This window comes from Hemitrygon akajei, chromosome 14 (assembly GCF_048418815.1).
Source record: "Hemitrygon akajei chromosome 14, sHemAka1.3, whole genome shotgun sequence".
In the NCBI taxonomy this organism is placed as follows: Eukaryota; Metazoa; Chordata; class Chondrichthyes; order Myliobatiformes; family Dasyatidae; genus Hemitrygon; species Hemitrygon akajei.
The window spans coordinates 49,685,193-49,710,710 of NC_133137.1; the positions used below are offsets into that span (position 1 = coordinate 49,685,193).

Consider the following 25,518-nt stretch of genomic DNA (forward strand, 5'->3'; position numbering starts at 1 on the left):
CACTTCTGGCTCTCCTAATTTCATTCTTAAGCTCCTTCCTGCTGGCCTTATAACCTTCTAGATCTCTATCATTACCTAGTTTTTTGAACCTTTCATAAGCTTTTCTTTTCTTCTTGACTAGATTTACAACAGCCTTTGTACCCACAGTTCCTGTACCTTACCATCCTTTCACTGTCTCATTGGAACGTACCTATGCAGAACTCCACGCAAATATCCCCTGAACATTTGCCACGTTTCCTCTGTACCTGTCCCTGGGAACACCTGTTCTCAATTTATGCTTTCAAGTTCTTGCCTGATAGCCTCATATTTCCCCTTACTCCAATTAAAGGCTTTCCTAACTTGTCTGTTCCTATCCCTCAACAATGCTATGGTAAAGGAGATGGAATTGTGATCACTGTCTCCAAAATGCTGTCCCACTCAGAGATTAGACACCTGACCAGGTTCATTTCCCAATACCAGATCAAGTACAGTCTCTCCTCCTGTAGGCTTATCTACATATTGTGTCAAGAAACCTTCCTGAATACACCTAACAAAATCCACCCCATCTGAACCCCTTGCTCTCGGGAGATACCAATCGATATTTGGGAAATTTAAATCTCCCACCATGACAACCATTATATTATTATATCTTTCCAGAATCTGTCTCCCTATCTGCTTCTCTATGTCCCTGTTACTATTGGGATGTCTTTAAAAACACCCAGTAGAGTTATTGACCCCTTCCTGTTACTGTTTATGCTGGCTGCTTTACTGAGGCTGTGAGAAGTATTGAAAATCTACCAGCGCAGTCTGTAACCTCAGTTAGCATATGCTTCGCTTACCATTAGACCAGCAACTACACTGAACTGCAGAAAATAGCAGCACCCACAACTTACAATAACCAGAGCTAAATAGGCAATGGAGTAGATCCAAGCTCTGAAACCTTCTCCTCTTGCATTAACAGGACACTGTTAAGAATATTCCCAAACTCAACTATGGTGAGACCCAGTGTGAGTGCTAAAAATAAAACTGAACTATTCACAACCATAAGACAGAAGTATTGAGTTGCCCGTATCATAAAAGCAAACCATCATGAATCTGATTACTGTCATATTATCAGGGTGCAATGAAAGTCCTTACTTGCGAGAAGCTCACAGAGTAAATAGTATACACTGTAATAAATGAATAAATACAGTGATTTGTGCAAAACAACAGAATGGTGCAAAGTATAGTAGTGCAAACTGAAATAGTGCAAAATCAATTGCTAAAGTGACGATAACAGAAGAGATAGAATTAAGGGTTCAAGAATATGGCAGCATCAGCAGGAAAGTGACCTCCCTGCTTTTTCTCGATAGCTCTCTGTCTCCATCTCTGGATATAGACATACTTTACAAACTGACTGATTTCCACAGTTATCTTGAGTCTAGCCATATGGCCTTCCAAGCTCCCGTATCTTCTCTGGGAATGAGAAGAGAGGAAAAAGGTTGCAACCAGGGTGGCAGACATCCTTGGCGATATTGTTAGCCTTCCTGGTGCATTAGGGATGTTCTTGTGCTGTAATGTTCTTAGTCTGACAGGGAAGCTTTAAGGGAGTGTCTTGTAGGTAATAAAAAAGTACAGAGTTTTAAAATTCCTTCAGGAAATCTGTCTGATAACAATAAATTGGGCTTTGCTGTAATGTCCTATACAAGCAAACAATCTGAAAAATCATGCAGTTACACGGGTGTTGTAACATCCCCTGTCCTAGAGTATCAAACCTCAGCAAAGAAGTGGAGAGAATTTCGGCATATGTAATTTCCATATGTATGTATGGAAGTACTAGCATTTCGGAACTCAGTTGCTTGATGATGATTGGGTCACTTAAGTTTCTCGGCCTGGGTTTTTAACCAGGTTATGAAAAATTGAGCAAAGCTTTTGGACACAGGGCTCTGCATAGGTAGTAGGGAATAGCATTTCTTGTAGATTTGTAATTCTCTATCTCAAAATTCTTCTGTCATTCTATAAATTTGCTAGTGTAGGGAATATAGACCAGAAAACAGTTCAGCAAAGGAACAGGCCTTTTGGCTTAGAATTGTGTGCCAAACTAATTACATTAGTAATCAAATCACCAACTAAACTAATCTCTTCTTGCCTATACAATGCCCATATCCTTCCAGTTCCTGCACGTTCATGTACCTATCAAAGAGCCTCTTGAACACCTCTTTCATGTCTCCCTCCACCACCATCCCAGACAGCGCGTTTTAGTGTTTAAAAAAATGATTGCCCCACACATCATATTTGAATTTACCCTCCCATCTTAAATGCATGCCCGCTGTTATTGGACATTTCAGCCCTGGGAAAAAGATGTTGGTTGTCTATCTATGCCTCTCTCATAATCTTATCAGATCTCCTCTAGCTTCTGCCACCCCAGAGAAGACAGCCAAACTTTCTCCAACCTTTCCTTATAGCATATGCTCTCTAATCCAGGCAGCATCCTGGTAAACCTTTTCTGCACCCTCTCCAGAGCCTTGACATCCTTCTACGATAGACGACCAGATCTGACAGCGGTACTTCAAGATGTGACCTAACTAGGGTTTTATAAAATAGGAGGGAAATAGGAGAACTTTCCATTTGTGGTACATTCATCATAATATTTATGTAACTTGGGACCGGGTAAAGTGGGGAATATTGAGTTCTACAAATTTAATGGCAGGGCCTTGTTTAAACATTTTCCTTGCAAGTTTTTGAATGTGAGTCACCATTATTGCTCTTTATGTCCCAAAAACAGTGCTGGAAAGTGATGTAATTCCCTTCCTTTTGCTGCCTGTTTCTCAGGGACTGAGAAGTCTTGCTCGTGGCCATTAAATTTAAAATAATGCAACTGTGTAACCTCTTTAGCGTACTTAAGTTGCTAGGAGCACTTACCTGACCCTATTCCCCATACACATCCCAGTTAAGTTAGAGATGGCTGTTCTCAGAGTAGATATGTGGCACTTTACAGCTTTTCAAAAATGTAATGCTTTCCTAAATGTTTGACTTCCTTTCTTTGTTTATCACATTTATTTCTATAATACTGCATGAACAAGGCTTTAAACATATATAGTAACACATTGCCTTGGTCTGTTCTTTCTTGTGGTAGATTGCTAGATTGGAAGCTGACAAACAAGCTCTGCACGACCAGATAATGAGTATTGATCCCACTAGAGATAGTAAACGTGTTGAAGTACTCTTGAGGGAAAAGGTCCAACTCTGCCAGAAAGTCAAGTGTCTTGAAGCTGAAGTTGCAGAGATTCGTGCTCAGAGAGAAGATTCTGGTGCTCAAGCTGAGAATGTGCAGAGAATTCAAGTGAGACAGTTGGCTGAATTCCAAAGTTCTATGAAATCTTTGGAGGTAAGCTTGTTTCCATTGTTATACAGAAGCACATGTGACCAAATCTGCAGTTCATTCAAATCTGACTTCCACTTCATACAACAGTAAACACTAAAGGATCACATGGCTAAGGTTCCAGGAAATATACTCTTGCTTTGGTAACAGAAGTCAAAGGCTAATACTGCAGGACTACTGTTTGCAATTCTTTCTTTCTTTCTATTTATTTATTTGTTTGTTTGTTTGTAAAATTACAAAGAATAAATGTAATGATAAAATAGTAAGAAAGAGAAAAAATAATATTAACCCTCCCCCCCTTAACCCTTGTCTAAAGAAAGAAAAAAAAGAAAGAAAGAGAAAGATTGCCTGGATATCGGAGGATCCTCACATGCTCCATGGAGTTCAAAATAATTTTAATATTTATTTTTACTTTCCCCAATTACTTTATAATTTTATCTTCAAAGGACCTATGTATTTAATCCTATCTTTTGTAGGTATGGGAGCCAAATTTTCAAAAATATATCATATTCATTTCTTAGATTGTATGTAATTTTTTCAAGTGGAATACAACTATATATTTCATTATTCCAACGATCCATAGTTAAATCTAAATCAGATTTCCAAGTAACTGCAATAACTTTTTTGGCTACTGCCAATGCAATTTTTATAAATTTTTTCTGATACTTATTCAATTTAAGTTTCGGTATTGTCCCTTCAATGTCTCCTAATAAAAATAATATTGGACTATGTGGGAGTTGTACTCCAGTAATTTGTTCCAATAAAAGTCTTAGATTTATCCAAAATGATTGAATTTTAAAACAAGACCAAGTAGAATGTAAAAAAGTACCAATTTCTTGATTACATCGAAAACATTGGTCAGACATATTTGAATTTAATCTTTATTTTCTGTGGTGTTATATATAATTGATGTAAAAAATTATATTGTACTAATCTAAGTTGAACATTTATTGTATTTATCATACTATCAGAACATAATCTTGACCAGCTTTTTCCATCAATTTTAATATTCAAATCAGATTCCCATTTTTGTCTTGATTTATGAATTCCTGATTTAATTGTCTGTTTTTGAATCAAATTGTACATACAGGATGTAAATTTTTTAATTTTTCCTTTTTGAATTAATATTTCTATTTCACTAGGTTTTGGCATCAACATTGTTTGACCCAGCTTTTCTCGTAAATAAGCCTTTAATTGAAAATAACAGAAAAGAGTGTTGTTTGATATTTTATATTTATTTTTTAATTGATCAAACGACATCAATATACCTCCTTCAAAACAATCACCTATATATTTAATCCCCTTTTGGAACCAATTATGTAAAAGTTTATTATCCATTGTAAAAGGAATAAGCCTATTTTGAATTAAAGTTCTTTTTGCTAATAAAGATTTCTTTATCTCATCGTCCATATTTACCTTATTCCATAAATCAATCAAGTGTCTTAATATAGGAGATTCTTTTTTTTCCCGTATCCATTTGGATTCCCATTTATATATAAAATCTTCTGGTATGTTTTCTCCTATCTTATCTAATTCTATTCTAATCCATGCAGGTTTTTCTTAATCAAAAAAAGACGCAATAAATCTAAGTTGATTTGCTTTATAATAATTCTTAAAATTTGGAAGTTGTAACCCTCCTAAATCAAATTTACATGTCAATTTTTCCAATGATATTCTTGACATCTTTCCTTTCCAAAGAAATTTCCTTACATATTTATTCAGTTCTTGAAAAAACTTCTGAGGCAATTGTATTGGTCAAGTTTGGAATAAATATTGCAATCTAGGAAATATTCATTTTTACAGCATTAACTCTACCTATTAATGTTATTGGTAACATCATCCATTTATCAAAATCCTCTTTTATTTTTTTAAATAATGGCAAATAATTTTGTTTATATAAATTTTTTACATCATTATCAACTCTAATACCTAAATATTTTATCCCATTTATTGACATTGATTATAATTTTCTTTGGTAAGGGGTAAAATTTCACTTTTATCCCAATTTACTTTATACCCTGATACTTTCCCATATTCTTCCAATCTAAAAGATAGTCTTTGCAAAGATTGCAATGGGTTTGTTAAATAAATCAAAACATTATCAGCAAATAAATTAATCTTATATTCTTCTTGATTAACTCTAAAGCCCCCAATGTCTGAATCTGTTCTAATTAATTCAGTTAATGGTTCTATTGCCAATACAAATAAAGCAGGTGATAATGGGCAGCCTTGTTTAGTTGACCTCGTTAAGCAAAATGGTGTTGAAATCTGACCATTTGTAACTACTTTAGCTTGAGGATTAGTATTTAAGGTTTTAATCCATTGTATAAAAGATTTTCCTAACTCATATTTTTCCAATACCTTAAATAAAAAATCCCATTCCAATCTATCAAATGCTTTTTCTGCATCCAAAGCAACTGCCACACTCATTTCCTCTCTTTTTTGTGCCAAATGAATTATACTAAGTAACCGGGTTATATTATCCATTGTTGTCTGTTTTTAATAAAACCTGTTTGATCCATATGTATTAATTTTGGTAAATATTTAGATATTCTATTAGATAAAATTTTTGCTATTATTTTATAATCTGTATTCAACAAAGAAATAGGCCTATATGATGTTGGTTTTAAAGGATCTCTATCTTTTTTTGGAAATACAGTTATGATCGCTGTTAAAAAAGATTGTGGGAGTTTATGCATTCTTTCCACTTGATACATTAATTCCATAAAAGGAGGAATTAATAAATCTTTAAATTTTTTATAAAATTCAGGAGGAAAACCATCTTCTCCTGGGGATTTATTACTCTGAAGTGATCCTAAAGCTTCTTCAACCTCTTTTAATGTAAAGGGCATATCTAATCCTTTCTGTTGTTCCAAATTTAATTTTGGAAGGGTTATTTGTGATAAAAATTTATCTATGTCAACAATCTTATTTTGTGATTCTGATTGATATAGTTCAGTATAAAATTTTTTATAAGTTTCATTAATTTCTAAAAGTTTATAAGTAACCTTATTTGCACTTGTTCTAATTGCATTTATTGTTTTAGAAGCCTGTTCTGTTTTCAGCTGCCAAGCAAGAATCTTATGTGATCTTTCACCTAATTCATAATATTTCTGTTTAGTTCTCATAATTACTTTTTCTGTACGATATGTCTGGAGTGTATTATATTGTAATTTTTTATTAACAAGTTGCCGTTTTTCTTCTGTCATATATCTTTGAGATTCTTTTTCTAATTTTATGATATCTTTTTCCAATTCATCTATTTCTGCCATGTATTCCTTCTTAATTTTAGATGTATAACTTATAATATGATCCCTTAAATATGCTTTCATCGCTTCCCATAATACAATTTTATCCTCAACTGAATGTAAATTTGTATCCAAAAAAATTTGAATCAGTTTTTTCATAAAATCACAAAAATCTTGACGTTTTAATAAAATTGAATTAAATCTCCATCTATAGATCGATTCCTCCATATCCATCATTATCATTGTCATTATCAAGGGGGAATGATCTGACAGTATTCTTGCTTTATATTCCACACTTTTCACTCTATCCTGAATATTTTTTGATAATAAAAAAAATCAATCCTTAAGTAAGTTTTATGTCTATTTGAATAAAATTAATAGTCTCTTTCTCTTGGATTAATTTTTCTCCATATATTAATCAGGTTTAAATCTTTCATTAATGATAGTTAGTTTTATTACTTTTGATTTTGTAGCAACTTTAGTTGACCTATCCAAAGCTGGTTCTAAACAAAAATTGAAGTCTCCACCTATTAATATTTTATCATGTGCATCAGCCAAGTTCAAAAAAACTTCTTGTATAAATTTTGGATCATTTTCATTTGGTGCATAAATGTTCATAAGAGTCCATAATTCTGAAAAAATTTGACAATGTATAATCACATATCTCCCCACAGAATCAATTACTACATTTTGTATTTTAATTGGTAAAGTTTTATTAACCAAAATTGCAACTCCTCTTGATTTTGAATTAAATGAAGCTGCAATGACATTTCCAACCCAATCTCTCTTTAATTTCTTATGTTCTGTTTCTGTTAAATGTGTTTCTTGTAGAAAAGCTCTATCTCCTTTCATTTTCTTAATATATGTTAAAACTCTTTTTCTTTTCACAGGTCCATTAACATTAAAACTTAAAAAATTAAGTAAATTAATCATTCATAATACCTTGGGAACTCTTTAAAATTCTCCATGTTGCTATGAGTCTCTCCCCAACCATCCAGGCAAAAAAGAAAAAAAATAGAAGAAAGGTAACTAATATATAAGAAAAAAAAACAAAATACCCCCCCACTAATGTTGCGAATAAAAAGAAACACAACATTACCCCCCCCCCCATTTTACGGGTCATGGCAATCGCCATGATTGTACACGTGAAACTCGCACCCATCGATCAGGAGCTCCTCCAGCTCCCCCGCAAAAAAAAAAGAAAGAAAATATATTAGTGAAGAAAAAAAAAGAAAATAATTAATGTCTCTACTCCCAATTAATACTCCTCAACTATTTTTTTCTTATTCCTTATAAATGTCCGTCAAGTCCAACCTTATTTCAGTCTTCATCATTAGTCCACTTCATTTCTATAATTCTTTACTCCTCCTCTTGGATATCAAGAAGTTCTTGTACAAATTTCTCCACTTTCCGGTAGTCAACGAAAAATCTTCTTTATTCGTTATCCAGGAAAATTATCAATTTTGCTGGGTAATTCAATAAAAATTTATAGCCCTTTTCCCATAAAGATTTTTTCACTGGATTAAATTCCTTCCGCCTCGTCAGAAGATCGTAACTTATGTCTGGATTAAAAAAAAACTCTTTTCCCTTCTATCATCAATGGCCCATTTCTCTTTTTAGCACCTTGAGTAGCTGCCTTCAAGATCATTTCTTTATCTTGGTACCTTAAGCATTTTATCAAAATTGATCTTGGATTTTGGTCTTAAAGCTCTGTGTGCTCTTTCAATTTCAGTTACTTGACTTCCTTCTTTCATTTCCAAAATTTTCGGAATCCATTCTTGGAAGAATTTTATTGGATTTTCTCCCTCTGTACCTTCTATAAGACCAACAATTTTAATATTATTTCGTCTACTAGAGTTTTCAAGCGCATCTATTTTTTCCAACATCCGTTTTCTTTCTATTGTCCAGGCAAGATTATTGTCTTCTATCTTATCTATTCTTTCAGTGTTTTCTTCCATTTTTACTTCCATCTCTTTAACTTTATTATCCATCTTCTTTTGTTTTTCCACCACATTATCGAGTGTAATCTGCATCCTTCTTATATCTGTTCTTATAGCTTTTAATTCATTCATCATATATATCAGGATATCTCTTATGTCTCCTTTAATCTCCTCCTTTTCCTCTTCTTCTTCATCTGTGTTTCCCAAAGAATCTGATTCCACTTCCGATTCACTTCCAATTGTAGTTGGGATTTGTAGTTTTGTTAATATCTGTTCATGCATACTTGTTCCTTCGCGCATGCGTTGTTCTTGCCGTTTCTTCTTAGAGACTGCCGACATTGCCGCAACTTCTTGTCCCGCATCATCAGAAGTGCCATGCACTTCGCCGGGAGGAGATCCAACTTGAGTACGAGGCTTCACCGAGACGGTTAGGCCTTTTCCCCCGCCGACTTGCGCAGTCTTCGAAGTAGTAGCTTTCTTCTGTTTCGGTTTAGGAGCCATATCTGAAAATAATCCTGAGTTGCTTATAAATAGTTTCTAGTAAGTATTTGTTAACTCTTCTTCATTTAAACCCTATTTCATTACTTTTTACGAGGGAGCTGGATTTCCAACGTCTTGATCCTACGTCATCACGTGATGCCCCCCCCCCCCCCCCGTTTGCAATTCTTGAGATGATTATAACTCAGAAGGTCCTTAACTCTTCAGATTAAGGTATAAATTTCAAAGTAAAATTTATTATCAGAATACATGCATGTCACCACATACAACCGTGAGATTCTTTTCTTGTGGACATAGTTAGCAAATCTATAGACCAGTAACTGTAAATTCTAAATATCAGGATCTGTAAACTGTGCAAATGCAGATATAAATAAATAGCAATAAATAATGACCGTGAAATAACTATATTAGTTGAGTCCTGAAAGGAGTGTAAATGAGGCCCTTTTGTTCAAGAGCCTGATGGTTGAGGGGTAATAACTGCTCTTGAACCTGGTGGTGCGAGTCCTGAGATACCTGTACCTTCTACCTGATGGCAGCAGCGAGAAAACAGCATGGCCTGGGTGGTGAGGATCTTTGATGGATGCTGCTTTTCTACAGCAACATTTCAGGTAGATATCCTCAATGGTTGGGAGGGTTTTACCTGTGATGTACTGGGCCAAATCCACTACCTTTTGTAGGATTTTCCACTCAAAGGCATTGGTGTTCCCAATGCAGCCAGTCAGCACACTTTCCACCACACATCTATACAGGTTTAGCATGCCAAACCTCCGCAGATTCCTAAAGTCTACAACCAGTTCCTTGGTCATTGACACTGAGTGAGCAGTTGTTGTTATTACATTACTCAGCCAAGTTTTCAATCTCCCTCCTGTATGCTGCTTCATCACCCCCTTTGATACAGTTCACAACCGTGGTGTCATCAGCAAACTTGTATATGGTGTTGCTGCTGTACTTAGCCACACAGTCGTAGGTGTAAAGCGAGTAGAGCAGGGGGCTAAGTACACACCCCTGTGGTGCTCCTGTGCTGATGGAGATTGTTTTTACCAATCTGAACTGACTGGGGTCTACAGATGAAGAAATCCAGGATCCAATTGCACAAGGGTGTACTGAGGCCCAGGTCTTGGAGTTTACTAGCTAGTTTTGAGGGGATGATGGTATTAAATGCCACACTGTATTCGATAAAGAGCATCCTGATGTGTGCACCTTTGCAGTCCAGATGTTCCAGAGTTGTGTGAAGAGCCAAGAAGACAGCATCTGCTGTAGAACTGTTGCTTCAGTAGCGAATTGGAGCAGATGCAAGTCACCACTCAGACAGGAGCTGACAACACCAACCTCTCTAAGCTCTTCATGATTGAGGATGCAAGTGCTACTGGGCAATAGTCATTTAGACAAGTTACCACACTCTCCTTGGGCACCAGTACAATTGAAGCCTGGTTGAAGCAGGTGGGTACCACACACTGCCAGAGCAAATGGTTGCAGCTATCCGTGAATACCCCAGTCAGTTGGTCAGCACAGGTCTTCAGTACTCGGCCAGGTACTCCGCCCAGACTAGATGCTTTGCTTGGATTCACTCTCTTGAAAGCAGCCCGCAAATCATCTTCAGATGGGGGGTGCGCGATTGTTCCTCAGTGGTCAAACTGAGCATAGAAGGCATGGAGCTCATCTGGAAGTGAAACTCTGCTGTCCCCTATGTCACAAGATTTAACTTTGTTGGAGGTTAAGGCATTCAAACCCTGCCACAGTTGTCGAGCATCCCTCATTGATTCCAGTCTAGTCTGGAATCTCCACTTTGACTAAGAGATTACTTTCCAGGGATCACACCTGTACCCATTGCAGCATTCTTAATCTCCAGACTTGAATAACTCTGATCTGGCTCCCAGCAGACAACGTGAACCTCTTTGCTTTCATCCTTTGTTACACATTAGGACCTTAAAATATGTACATATGTTTCCACAGAATCATCAGAAGAAATTCTAAAAATAGTTTGAAATTCAGTAGTGGAAGACACTGCGAATGACTTTGTGAACTACTGTACATACACCTGTTTGTTACTTTGGATACTTCTGACTCCATCATAGGCTTGTCACTTCTGTCTGTTTATTGCACTGCTAAACGTTCAGTACATGAAGAAAAGAAGGTCGCAGTCCTTGTGCAGTAATAGTTTCTGTATTAGTATTTGTAAGTTTCTCCTGAAGCTAGCAACAATGTGGCCACATATCATGCATCCATTTATACCTGAACCATCTACCTGTTTATACGAGGCCTTACTGCCCTTAGTTAATTCAGTGTTTGAATGTGGAGGTTTGTCTTCGAGCTTATGAATGACAAAAGGAACATGCTAAATTGCCTGCCTTGGGTCTGTTCCCATTCTTTGCACAAACTAACCTTTCAGCATGCCACACACACAAAATGCTGGTGGAACGCAGCAGGCCAGGCAGCATCTATAGGGACACAAAAATACAACTGCAGATGCTGTGGATCAAAGAATACATACACAACTCTGGAAGAACTCAGCAGGTCAGGCAGCATCCGTGAGAAAAGAGTAGCCAATGTTTCTGGCCGAGACCCTTCATCAGGAATGGGGGGGAAGAGAGGGCCGAAGCCCAGTAATAGAGGAGGGCTGTAGGCCCTACCCCCTCTCCTATCTCTATTATTGGGCTTCGGCCCTCTCTTCCCCCCCCATTCCTGACGAAGGGTCTCGGCCTGAAACGTTGACAGTGCTTCTCCCTGTAGATGCTGCCTGGCCTCCTGCGTTCCACCAGCATTTTGTGTGTGTTGCTTGAATTTCCAGCATCTGCGGATTTCCTCGTGTTTGCCTTTCAGCATGCCACTTTCTTGTGGTTTGGAATCACAGTTAATGGTACAACTTAGTCTGCAAAGAATCCTAAAGCAATAGGATAATTAGCTTCAAGGATGAATATGCACTTGGATTTAAATGGGATTTTTGCCTAGTTGGGGACAAGGTAAAATGGATCCAAAAGCCCATGCAGATAAGCCTTCATTGCTCGTAGCTGCTCCTTTAATATCTAGATTCACTATTATGTGAAAAATATTTGACTCTTGCCAAAATTCTCAAATATTATTTTGTCTTCAGTCATAGCTAAGGTTTTGGGACAAAAAGAATTTAAATTATGAAATGTAGTTCTGTTGTTGCTGTTGAAAAACTTATGCTGGCAAAAGTAAAGAGTGGAGCATTCACTTAATGTGCAAGAAGGAGCTGATCTACATTAAGTACTGTTCGCTGGATGTTGAGTGAAAGCTTTATGTAAGTTGTTACTATGTACAATTTACGGCTCTTTTCTTGTTCACAGGCAGAGAAGCAATCACTTAAACTGCATCTGGAGCGCCTGGAGAAGGAACTGCAGCAGCTCCTGGAACAGAACACCCAGTTGACTAGCAAGTTGCACAAATCTGAGCGAGAGGTTAATGCTTTGTCAATCAAAGTGAGTCAAAGGAAGGATGCCTGCACTAGATTCCCTGGAATATTTAAATATTTGTGCTAAGTTACGAGGGGTTGATAAGTTCATGGCCTAAGATAGACAGAGTCAATTTTAGAAAACCTAGCACATTTATTTTTCAACATAGTCCCCTCCTATGAATTAATAACTCATTGGGGTGATTGATAAGTTTGTGGCCTAAGGTAGAAGGAGATGTTATTAACTTCAAACTTTGTGCATAATCACTCAAAGAGTTGATGTAAATGTACATGTACATGATGTACATGTAAAGAGAGCTGTATAACTCATCTCCTTTTATCTTAGGCCACAAACTTATCAATCACCCCTGCTGTGGACATTTTCTGGAGGTCCAAGATCCATATGCTCCTCAACTGCTGGACTAAGTGTGTAAATGTAGGAGGGGACTATGGTGAAAAATAAATGTGCTAGGTTTTCTAAAATTGACTCCTTCTACCTTCAATCACCCCTCATACTTTTATATTTTAAAGATAATAAAGATCACTCTTATTTTTCTTGTACATTAATGAGATTGGCTAGAAATAAATGCTTCAGATCAAATATTGCCACAGAGTCTATTTGCATCTTCTATGTTGCATCCATTTGTATCCCTTAGGAAGTTCCGCAATTGTTTTGTATGAGTTCAAAGCTTGAAGAATTGATCTGTGTGGCGTATTTAATCCCAGGGGACTAAATTTTGATGTATGTTCTTAAAAAGAGATATAGTAAAGCAAGTTAATAGAAATTGCAATTCCCTTTGTTCTTCAGCTTTCTTCCTCTGATCCAGTATCACTAGTTTATAATGCGACAACTGCCTCATGCCTATTTTCTAGTTTTTGCATTGCAAAGGCCAGAGTAGTATTGAAACCAATCCTGCCATGAAAAGATGCAAGCCAGTTAAGTTGTATGTTTGGTATTTGCAAGGCTTAGTTCCACAATGTACTGTAAATTATAACGGACCTATATTTGCTCTACTAAATTGTAGTTTGGTTGTTTTGCTAATACTGAATGATTTGCGTCCTATCTGAGATTACAATAGTTCCAGTTTAAAAAGGGAGGGTGGTAATCCTAAATTATTTTCTTATCGTTACAGCTAGAAGAATGCAAACATTCCCATAAGCTGGAAGTTACAAACATCAAACTAGAAGCAGCAAAAGCCAAAGGAGAAATTGAAAGAGAAAGAGATAACATGCAAAGCCAATTGAATGGTATCCTTGCAAAATTCTGTTTGATATATTGCTATGGACTTCCTTTTAGTCATTTGAGTTATAGAGCACTATAGCACAAAATCTGGCCCTTTGGCTCATCTAGTCCATGCCAAACTATTATTCTGTCCAATCCCATCTACCTGCAACTAGACCTTAGCTCTCCATACCTCTTGCATCCATGTACTTATCCAAATTACTTAAAAGATGAAATCAAACCCAGTTGTGCTGGCACACTCACAAAATGCTGGAGGACTCAACAGGCCAGGCAGCATCTGTGGAAGAGTAAATGGTCAACGTTTTGGTCTGAGACCCTTTATCAGGACTGGTTGCAGCTCAGTCCACACTCCCATCACCCTCAAATTAAATAAGTTCCCCTTAAATATTTCACCTTTCACCTATGACCTCTAGTGGAAACATTAGTGGGAAAAAACCTGCTTGTATTTACCCTATTTTTAGCTCCTTGTAATTTTGTACAGGTCTATCAAATCTCCCCTCATTGTCCAATGCTCCAGGGAATAAAGTCCTAATCTATTCAGCCTTTCCCTATAATTCAGGTCCTTGAGTCCTGGCAACATCCTTGTATATTTTCTCTGTACTTTTTCAAACTTATTGATATCCTTCTTGTGGGTAGGTGACCAGAACTGCACACAATACTCCAAATTAGACCTCACCACCATCTTGTACAACTCCAGCATCCCAACTCCTGTACTCAGTACTTAGATTTATGAATGCAAATGTGCAAAAATTCTCTCTTTATGACCCTATCTATCTGTTGTGCCATTTTCAAAGCTATTTGGGGGTATTATAAAGAACCTGAATTCTGACTTGTATCACTTAGTTGTTCATGAAAATGCAAACAAGGTTCAGAGAAATGTGACTGTAGGCTAAAATTGAAAAGCATAGAGTTGAATCTGCGTATTCAGTTACTCAGGTAAATTGCTGTCCTCTATGTAGCTTTTCACTTCTTTTTTAAGCTGCTCTTCTATTTGACTGCTGAACTTATGAATGATGTTTACGATAGCGTAGTGATTACTATACTGCCATTACACCACCAGCAATCCAATTTCAGTTCTGTGGCTGTTTGTAAGGAGTTTGTACCTTCTCACCATGACTGTGTAGGTTTCCTCCCACACTCCAAATATATATAAGTTAATAGGTTCATGGGTGTAATTGGTCAACATGGGTTTGTTGGGCCAGAGTGACCTGTTACTGTGCTATATCAAAAAATAAACTAAAATTAAATTCATTTTTATTTTTTGACCAATAGGTTTGCAGTCAGATAATGAAATTCTGAGGGCCAACATTGAAAGGCACAAAGAGCTTATGGCAGAAAAAGAAAGAGAGCTAATCCGGAAAGTTCAGGCTGCTAAAGAAGATGATTTCCAGAAACTTGCAGCACTACAAGATGAAAAGTGTGTATTCTTCTAGAAACTTTTAGAAGAAAAAAAAATTGAGTACAGTATTGGTTACCAATTCTTTCTACCCTTATACATTAGATACCACTGAAATCTAGCCTCACTTTTTCATCAACTTTGTCCCCTTTGTCAAATCTGTATTTATAAGCAATATTGTCTTGTCTTACAGTAGTTAGTCGCATGTAACTTTCCTAGTCACACCACTGTGGGAAGGATGTTGAGACGTAGCAGGGGGTGCAGAAGAGGTTTACCAGGATGCTGCCTGGTTTAGAGGGCACGTGTTATCACAAGAAGCTGAATCAGAATAAACCTGTTTTTTTTCATTCTGGAGTGCTGGAGGCTGAGGGGAGATCTAATAGAGGTTTACAAGATTATTAGAGACATAGATAGAATGGACAAATATTATCTGTTTCCCAGGATTGAAATGTCTAATATCCTAGAGGGCATGCATTGAAGGTGAGAGGGAGTGGGTTCAAGGGGATATGAGGGGTAAGTTTTTTTTTTACTCAGAGTTGTGGATGCCTGGAATGGGCTGCCTGGTATGGTGGTAGAGGAAAATACCTTAGAGATATACTTAGAAGTATTGTGTGGTATGTTGTCAAAGGCCTTCTGAAAATACAAGTACACAGCATCCACCAGTTTTTCTTTGTCTATCCTGCTTGTTATTTCTTCAAAGAATTCCAACAGATCTGCCAGGTTGTTTGCCCATAAAGAAACCATGCTTACTTTGGCCTATTTTGTCATGTGCCTCCCAAGTATCCCAAAACCACATCCTAACAATGAACTTGAACGTCTTCCCAACCACTGAGGTCAGGCTAACTGGCTTAAAATTCCCTTTCTCCTGCCTCCCTCCCCTCTTGAAGAGTGGAGTAACAAGCAATCTTTCAGTCCTCCAGAACCATACCAGAATCTCAAATGATTCTTGAAAGATCATTGCTAATGCCTTCACAATCTCTTCAGCTACCTTTAACTTTTAGAACCCTGGGATATAGTCCATCAATTCCAGATTACTTATCTACCTTCAAACCTTTGTTTCCTAAGCACCATCTCCCTAGTAACAGCAGCTACACTCACTTCTGCCCCTTGACACTCGCAAAGTTCTGGCACACTACTAGTATCTTCTACAGTAAAGACTGATGCAAAATATTTATTCAGTTCATCTGCTTTTTTTTTGTACCCCATTGCTATCTCACCAGCATCATTTTCCTGCAGTCCAATATCTATGATTGCCTCTCTTTTATTATTTATATATCTGGAAAAAAAAGTTTTGGTATCATTTTCAATATTATTGACCTCATATTTCATTTATCCCACCTCCAACATGGTGTTTTTTTTTGTTTCCTTCTGTTGTTTGTTAAAGGTTTCCCAATCCTGTAATTTCCCACTAATACTTGCTCTATTGTAGACTCTGTCTTTTGTTTTTATGTTGGCCTTGTCTTCCTTTGCCAGTCGTATTTGTGCCATCCTGCCTTTAGAATACTTCTTCTTCTTAGGGATGTATCCATCCTGTGCCTTCTGAATTGCTTCCAGAAACTCCACCTTTGCTGGTCTGCCAACATCCCTGCTAGTGTCCCCTTCCAATCTACTTTGGCCACTCCTCTCCTGCCTCTGTAATTCCCTTTGCTCCATTGTAATTCTGATACACCTGACTTCAGCTTCTCCCTCTCAAATTGCAGGGTAAATTCTGTCATATTATGATCGCTGTTTCCTAAGAGCTCCATTACCTTAAGTTCCCTAATCATATCCTGTTCATTTCACAACACCCAGTTCAGAATTGCTGATGCCCCTAGTGGGCTCAACCACAAGGTGCTCCAAAAAGCCATCTTGGAGACATCCCACAAATTCTCTCTCTTGGGATCTAGCATCAGCTTAATTTTCCCAATTTATATGCGTATTTAAATTACCCATGACTAATGTAACATTACCTTTTTCACATGCTTTTTCTTTCTCCTGCTGTAATTTGTAGACCACATCCTGGCTACTGTTTGGAAACCTATAAATAACACCCATCCGGGTCTTCTTGCCCTTGCATTTCCTTAACTCCATCCACAAGGAATCTACATCTTCCAATTCTATGTCACCTCTTTCTAAAGATGTGATTTGAATGTGTGGCTGAGGAACTGGTGCAGGGAGCTAGGTTTCGGATCTATGGATCATTGAAATCTCTTCTGGGGAAGGTTTGTGATGGGCTACACCTGAACCCAAAGGGGTCCAATATCCTTGTGGGCAGGTTTGCTAGAGCTTTTGGGGAGGGTTTAAACTAATTTGGTAGGGGAATGGGAACTGGAGTGATAGGCCTGAGGATAGGGATGTTGGTTGACAAGCAGAGGTAGTGTATAGTGAACCAGTCAAGGAGGACAGGCAGATGATGGGGCAAAGCTGCAGTGAGTGGGATGGGTTGCAGTGTAAAAGGGATGCAATATTGAAAAAGGGTCACAAATACAGGACTGAAGGTGTTATATTGGAATGCACACAGTATATGAAAAATAGTAGATGATCTTATAGCTCTGTTAGACATTGTGAGTATGACAGATTCATGGCTGAAAGACGATTGTAGTTGGGAGCTTAATATCCAAGAATACACAACCTGTTAAAAAAGGACAGGCAGGTAGTCAGAGGAGGAGGAGTGGCTCTGCTGGTTTAAAAAAGGAAATCTGCTAAATCATTCTGTTCTTGCCCTTACTGATGTGTGGCACAAGCAACAATCCAAAGATTATTACCCTGGAGGTCCTACTTTTCAGCTTTCTAGCTAGCTCTCTCAATTCTCTCTTTAGGACCTCCTGTCTTGGTACCAATATGTACCAAGACGTCTGGCTGTCCACCCTCCCCCTTTAGGATACCACGGACACAATCTGAAACGTCCCTGACTCTGGCACCTGGTAGGCAATATACCATTTGGGTCTCGCTATTGAGTCCAGACTCTCCTATCTACTTCTCTAATGATGGAATCTCTTGTCACCACTGCATTCTTCCTCTGCTCTTCTGAGCCACAAAGTCAGAGACCCAGTCACTGCAGAAAAAATGTCCTCGTCAATTTCAATCTTGCTCAATATTTTAATTGGTGAGAAGTAATGAAACCAATCATGAATTCACGTTCTGCCATTAGGAAACTCTTCATCCATCTCTCTTCAACCACCTCATAAAGTAGAGGTGTTGGTGAGCTTTCTTGACTCCAGAATAGAACGAAAAGTTAGTGAACTTGATGGTGGCTTGAAGTATAGTGCTGAGATATTGCAGCATTTCTAAAAGTAGATTTTTATTTTTGAGATTTTGAGCATAGATCATGGTGCTCCAGCCAACAAAAAAAGATATTATAGTGTTACGTATCCCGTAACTGGATCACTTACCAGCAAAGATAGAGAGGTCCGCTGAAGTCTGATGGTACTATTTTCAAACGTTTTTATTTATAAAGGGGCACAAAAGTAAGGTTAATACAAACATTCAGATACCATAAGTCGTCAATACTCAATCTAAAGCGCAGGTATAGTAATAACCAATAAGAAATAAACTCTATCGTTGTCTAGGGGTAATGTATATATTGTCCGCTGTATATCTGAAAGTCTCTTGCGGTCACTGCAGTTCCACCAGCTGCCGTCTTTTGTGGTGTAAACCTTTAGGAGTTTGATTCGTTGGAGTCTCATTGGGGAATGGACACTCACTTGTGGCCTCCCCTGTAGCTAAGCCGTTCTTGCGTGGTGAGGTCGCCAATCCCAGGCAGGGAAAAGATGCACACGAACCCCACCACGGGCTGTCGCTATTAAACACTGTCACAGGATTTCTAGCGTGTCTTCTGGTGCGTCTGGGGGGCCGTCTTTACAACCTCTCTTTTATCTGAACTCACGGGGTCTCAGATGTCAATCAGGTTGGGATGATGCAATCTCTCTCCATCTCTCCACCCACGTTGCCCTGAGGGTATACACGTAGTACAGTTCCCAATTCACAAAGGTGTCTCCACGAGACAATGACCACTGTCGCCAGCTTTGCCTCGCCGTGAAACGAGGGACACCGCACGTATCTCTCTCTTCTCTTGGGTCATTGACCCCCCCTTCACTAGGGCTCTGGCGATTCTCACAAAGGAGGGAGCTGGGATCATAACACCTCCCCTCTTAAAAACATTTTTACCAGCAGTTAAAACGGAGTGGTACAGAGTCTTACAGAGTTTTAGGATTTAACATAGTACAAAAGCTTTTCTTTTAACTACAGAGCTGTAGCGTCATACATTTTTCAGCGTCTAAACAGTTAACGATTACAGTGTCACTTCCTTTAATATGGTAACATCTTGTCCCTGACTAAAGGCTGGTAGCATCAGATTTCAACAGGCAGGGTTCCAAGGGCGTTGTCTTTGTTATTCACATGCTTTGTCAAAATCCCGTACAGCTGGTTTTTCTATTTAAAAATGGCGCCCCCATTAGCCGTCACCTCTTTTCCGGTGAGTTCCTACGTGGGGGACCTGGGTAATTTGGCAAGGTACTCTCCCACCTTTCTGTTCCATAAGGGTTATTCTCTCAACACCGTGTCCCAAACTTAAATCATCGTGGGAATTTCCACCCAAATCTTTAATGTTACACAGGTAGCTAACCCTTTCGTCAAGACCATGCAGGCTGATGGGTTTCAGTTCGAACCTTTCCCTCAGGCCGCATTTAAATTTCGGCCTTTTCACAGCGCTCTCTTGAATAACAACAGCGTGTGGGGCACCTTTACATTCCAAATCCACATGTAATCGATGTGCAGGCACCGCGTTACCAAGCCCTCGTTTCTGTAGCTTGGTTGCTTCTTCTGACACCGATCTAAACTTTAAATTTTCTTCATTTGATTTGGGAACTACAAACGTCCCGTTCCCTTCAATAATAATGTTTATCCACCCATGGTCAAGTTCCACTTTAAGGTTCACCACCCCTTCGTGTACCAACACCTGGGAACCCTCCCTTCCCCCAATTACCAGGGTTAACCCTGTCTTCACTGAACCCAGTCCATCTGACCCACAGGGACTGCATTCCTTTTCAACTGAATCAAATACCTCAGACCTTTTCTGAGCTCCATTACTAGGTTCAGTACCACGTGCATCCACATCTTGGACACACTCAAACGGGACATCTGCCTCTTCCAGGCTTTCAATACCCGTACCCTTTTCAAATTCTGACTTCCCCTGATCCTCCCAGTTCCTCTCTGGGCAACTCCCTTCCGGAGTAAACTCAACCCCGCGGGCTGAAACAATCTCGTCTGCCAACCCAGCAGACCTCTCCAAGGTAATGGCATCCTTTTCATCTAGGACTGCCTTCATCTCATTCTCGGGAACACCTTGATAACTCTCAACTTCTTCAAACAGGGCTGCCACCCCCGACAGATCATCCATGTCCAACTCTGGACCTTTTAACAGTTGGTTCCGTTTCTCCTCTTTATTTCCTACTTCTAGGACCTTTCTCTTCGCTAAGGGAAGATCTCGCTCCTCTCCCTTAACCCCTTTCACTTTACTACTCTTCGGTTTACCACCCTCAGAACCCTCGTGGTACAGGGTCGGTAGGACCGTCTCAGCCAAATCAATACTGGCCAGATTTGAACTGCTTGCTTTCTCAGCTGCCTTTCTTGACAGGCTGCGAATGCTCGCGCCTGTGGTACAGACTGGAGATGCGTGGGGCGGGGCTGCAATCCTCACGGGCTGTTTGAGCCGTGTCACCCTTGTCCAAACCTGCCCCCCGGCTAAATCATTTCCGAGGAGGACGTCCGCGTCAGTTCTCGGGAATTCTGATGGCACCCCTATTTCGACTGGTCCAGATACTAGCTCACAATCCATAATTACCTGATGTAGGGGCACCATTTCTATTCTTGTACCTATCCCCTTCATGGCGACCATTCCCCTTCTCCGACCGAAATCTAGTATCTCACGGCGGATCAACGACAGCTCCGCCCCGGTGTCTCGCCAGATTCGGATGGGAATGGGTGGGTCTCCCCCCTTCACGGACACAGTTCCGGGTGACAGCCAAGTCTCTGACTCTTCTCGTACTCTGTCTACCCGGGGCTCTCTCGTCGATTTACTGATTACCACGGCACACCCGATAGGGACCGCTGCTCTCCCTTTTTCTGGCTCCTTTCTCGGAGCAAAGCACCTAGAGGCAATATGTCCTCCCTTCCCACAATTAAAACAGGTCAAGCCTGGAAATCTCGGGCCGCCTGGCCTTTCCCCCTCAACCTTACCACTAGCTCCCAGCAGGACCTCTGCCTCAGCCGGCGGACTTCCTCGGTCGTTCCCATGGTCTCTCGGGTAACCTTCTGGCGAGGAAAACTTTGTCCTGTGGGTTAGGGCATACTCATCTGCGAACCTAGCAATTTCTGAGATGGACTTATTCGCCTTCTCATTCAAATACATCCGGATCTCCTCCGGAACACACCCTTTTAATTCCTCAATCAGAAATAACTCCCTGATACGCCCATAATCCCCGTCCACCTGTTCCGCGGTGCACCAACGGTCCAAGAGCACACCCTTTTCATAGGCTAGCTCGGTATACGTTTGAGTCCACCCTTTCTGTAAATTTCTGAACCTTTGTCTATATGCTTCAGGTACTAGCTCGTAACTCCGGAGAATGGCCTCTTTGACATAATTCTCCGCTTCCCCTTCCTCGACGGCCAAGGCCGCATATGCTCGTTGTGCCTTCCCCTTTAACACACTTTGTAACAACGCCACCCACTGCTCTTTGGGCCACTTTTGATTTACTGCCACCTTTTCAAAAAGCAAGAAATAATTATCAACATCCGACTCTTCGAATGGAGGTACTACCCTCAACTCCCGACTAACATTAAACCTCTCCTCTTGTTCTAACCCTAGATCTCTTCGCTCTTTCTTTAACTTCTCCATCTCCAAGTCATGTTCCCTCTGTTCTCGTCTCTCCTCATACTCTCTTTGCTTTTCGGCTCGTTCCCTCTCGTTCTCGGCTACTTCTAGCTCTTTTAGCTGAATTTCATGCTGTCTTTGCTTTTCAGCTTGGTCCCGCTCTTTTTCCACCTCTAACTCATTTAGTTGGAGCTCCTGGTCCCTTTCTTTCTCTCTGTCAGCCCGTTCTTTCTCTCTCTCAGCCGCTTCCAGCTGCTTCATTTTAAATTCATGTTGCTCCCTTTCTTTCTCAGCCCTTTCCTTTAGTTGGAGCTCCTGGTCCCTTTCTTTCTCTCTCTCAGCCCGTTCTTTCTCTCTCTCAGCCCGTTCTTTCTCTCTCTCAGCCGCTTCCAGCTGCTTCATTTTAAATTCATGTTGCTCCCTTTCTTTCTCAGCCCTTTCCTTTAGTTGGAGCTCCTGGTCCCTTTCTTTCTCTCTCTCAGCCGCTTCCAGCTGCTTCATTTTAAATTCATGTTCCAACCTTAATTTCTCCAACTCTAGCTGATCCATTCCACTCACTGGTACTTTTTCAGGGATATTTTCCAAGACCTCAGCTTCGAACACTTTCTTCCCAATGTAATACCGAGTTATGGCCCCTCGCACCTCCCGCTTTTTCATGGACGACCTCACTTCTGTGAGGTCCAATCCCTTCGCCGAATTTAACAAGTCTGATTTGGTGGCCGCCTCTAGCGCCTCTACAGTCGGGTTTTTCATAAATTCATCCACGTCCATCTTTGCTGGTTTCCCGTCTGGCTACCCGCGTACCAGATCCAAATTTATTTATTTATTTATTTTTGACTTACAAACCCAATTCACTGCCCTCCCAATTTTGGTTTCAAATCTCGAGATGAGGCTCCCACGTTGTTACGTATCCCGTAACTGGATCACTTACCAGCAAAGATAGAGAGGTCCGCTGAAGTCTGATGGTATCATTTTCAAACGTTTTTATTTATAAAGGGGCACAAAAGTAAGGTTAATACAAACATTCAGATAACCTAAGTCGTCAATACTCAATCTAAAGCGCAGGTATAGTAATAACCAATAAGAAATAAACTCTATCGTTGTCTAGGGGTAATGTATATATTGTCCGCTGTATATCTGAAAGTCTCTTGCGGTCACTGCAGTTCCACCAGCTGCCGTCTTTTGTGGTGTCGCGTTGGTGCACTTTGTTAGAGAGAGATAGAGATTAAATGAAACAGTTACCCGGCGGGTTTTTCCAACCTTTAGGAGTTCGATTCGTCGGAGTCTCGTTGGGGAATGGATGCTCACTTGTGGCCTCCCCTGTAGCTAAGCCGTTCTTTCGTGGTGAGGTCGCCAATCCCAGGCAAGGAAAAGACGCACACGAATCCCACCACGGGCTGTCGCTATTAAACGCTGTCACAGGATTTCTAGCGTGTCTTCTGGTGCGTCTGGGGGGCCGTCTTTACAACCCCTCTTTTATCTGAACTCACGGGGTCTCAGATGTCAATCAGGTTGGGATGATGCAATCTCTCTCCATCTCTCCACCCACGTTGCCCTGAGGGTATACACGTAGTACAGTTCCCAATTCACAAAGGTGTCTCCATGAGACAATGACCACAGTCGCCAGCTTTGCCTCGCCGTGAAACGAGGGACACCGCACGTATCTCTCTCTTCTCTTGGGTCATTGACACCCCCTTCACTAGGGCTCTGGCGATTCTCACAAAGGAGGGGGCTGGGATCATAACAATAGTCATTTGTATGTATAACCAAGTTTGCCTTTTCAATAAAAGTAACCATAGTTTTAAAGTCACCCGTTGGAGACAAAGAGCTTGGAGACACCTTGTGATACTATACAAATGCATCTTATTATTTCTTCAACAGAATTTTAAAAAAATCACATTGAGCTAATTTTTCTAAACAATCTTCACTAGTCATCACCCTAAAGAGAGAGAGAGAAGGGATGAAGTTACTTTAAGGTATCCACCAATGTTATGTGATGTAATGGCATTTGCTGCTTGCATTACTTCTTATGCCCAACACTTTCATTGAGATCAGTGGAATCCAGTGTCAATGGAACAAAGTGATATTGTTTATTTTTTTCTCACCTATGTCAAATTTCATCCATGAGGTCTTTACTTGAACACTGGTCGTCTTGTAAGTTTTTCCTTATTGAAAAGTAATTAATTGAAATATTTATTTACTCAAAGATTGGAACTGGAAAATAAAGTTGCTGACCTGGAGAGACTGAAGGCCGAACAGGGTATAACATGGCAGGCTGAAAAGGAACACCTGGGAGAAAAAATACATGCTGTGCATTTAGAAGAGGAGGCAGCCAAGAGGGAGATCTTGAATCTCAGGTTTGAACTGGAGCACCGAAGTTTGAAATACATTTTATTTTCCACAGGTCTCACTGATGTCTGAAAATGCCTCACCCATTTTATAACAGATTACAATTTTTTAAATTGTTGTGGGAAATGTCAAGGCTGAATAATATCTTCCCTATATTAAATGTTTATCATTAAGCACCTATTTTTGACCCAGCCTAAAAATGCACATTTTCCTAGAATAGCATTCCTTGGAGAACCGGGAATTTGCAAATGGTATTGTAAGTGACTTGGGGTACAGAACTTCCTTCAAGTACAGTCACAGAAGGAAAAGTAGGCTTAGAACTTGTGAGGGAAGGAATGCAAGGAAATTATTATGAAGGCCTTATTTGTAACTGGTATAGAGAAAGAGTCCTTATGTTCTCATGAGATAGCCGTGTCAAATCATAGGCAAATTTGTATGGAGGGACTGATTGAGGGTGTTAGTAACCTTTGGAAAGAGTGCAATAAGATGAAATAGAAGCTGAATTCTAAGGATGAGAAAATATATGTTGGAGAAGCTGAGGGATGAAAGCAGTTTGCTGAGTGAGAGACTTGGCATGGGATGTAGATTGCCAAATTTGGGGAAAAAAATTTAAAACTGAGCTGGGAATGGTGGAACAAAATGAAAAGTTCAGAGGTAGAAGGTTCTAGAGAAGTGAAGAGACAGGCAGGAGTAAACTTCAGCAATGTGATTCACTGTGTTTTTGCTTACTGGACTTGTACAGAAAGGACCAGCAGATTGTAAATTTTGATGCCTGTTTGCTATTACTTCATGCTTCAGGTCGAAACTTCAACAACACATACATCGGATCAGTGAACTTGAGAAAGAAAAGAATGACAGTGATGAACTAATTCAGGTACCTTATTACCTGTTTTTTGAAAGCATTCTCTTGTAATCAGAGAGCTGTGCATTGCAGTACAATGCATCTACTATACTTTTGCAGCAAACTGAATTCCTCTAAATGTCTCCAAATTCTATTTGTCCCCAAAAATTCCTTTGTGATTGTATTTTTAAAGTATCATGCATATTTCCATTCTCTTTAGAAATTATGGAAAAAAAGCTGATATAAATTATGATATAACCTACTTTTAAGCTACTATAATACAAAATTCTCAGAGCATTTAAACTACTTTGAACAATCGTTTATTTTTCAGTTACAATAATGCTGATTTCAATAGACAATAGGTGCAGAAGTAGACCATTCGGCCCTTCGAGCCTGCACCA

At 39.5% G+C, this 25,518-nt stretch overlaps 1 protein-coding gene across 1 annotated transcript in view; it reads left to right on the top strand.

Moving 5' to 3' along the window:
- Positions 1–25,518, top strand: part of cep83 (centrosomal protein 83) — a 73,459-nt gene that overhangs the window by 33,279 nt on the left and 14,662 nt on the right. The window contains exons 6-11 of the mRNA XM_073066017.1: positions 3,095–3,346; positions 12,335–12,466; positions 13,572–13,686; positions 14,954–15,098; positions 24,135–24,284; positions 25,075–25,150. Coding sequence (XP_072922118.1) covers positions 3,095–3,346; positions 12,335–12,466; positions 13,572–13,686; positions 14,954–15,098; positions 24,135–24,284; positions 25,075–25,150 — 870 coding nt within the window. The remainder of the gene's footprint in view (positions 1–3,094; positions 3,347–12,334; positions 12,467–13,571; positions 13,687–14,953; positions 15,099–24,134; positions 24,285–25,074; positions 25,151–25,518) is intronic.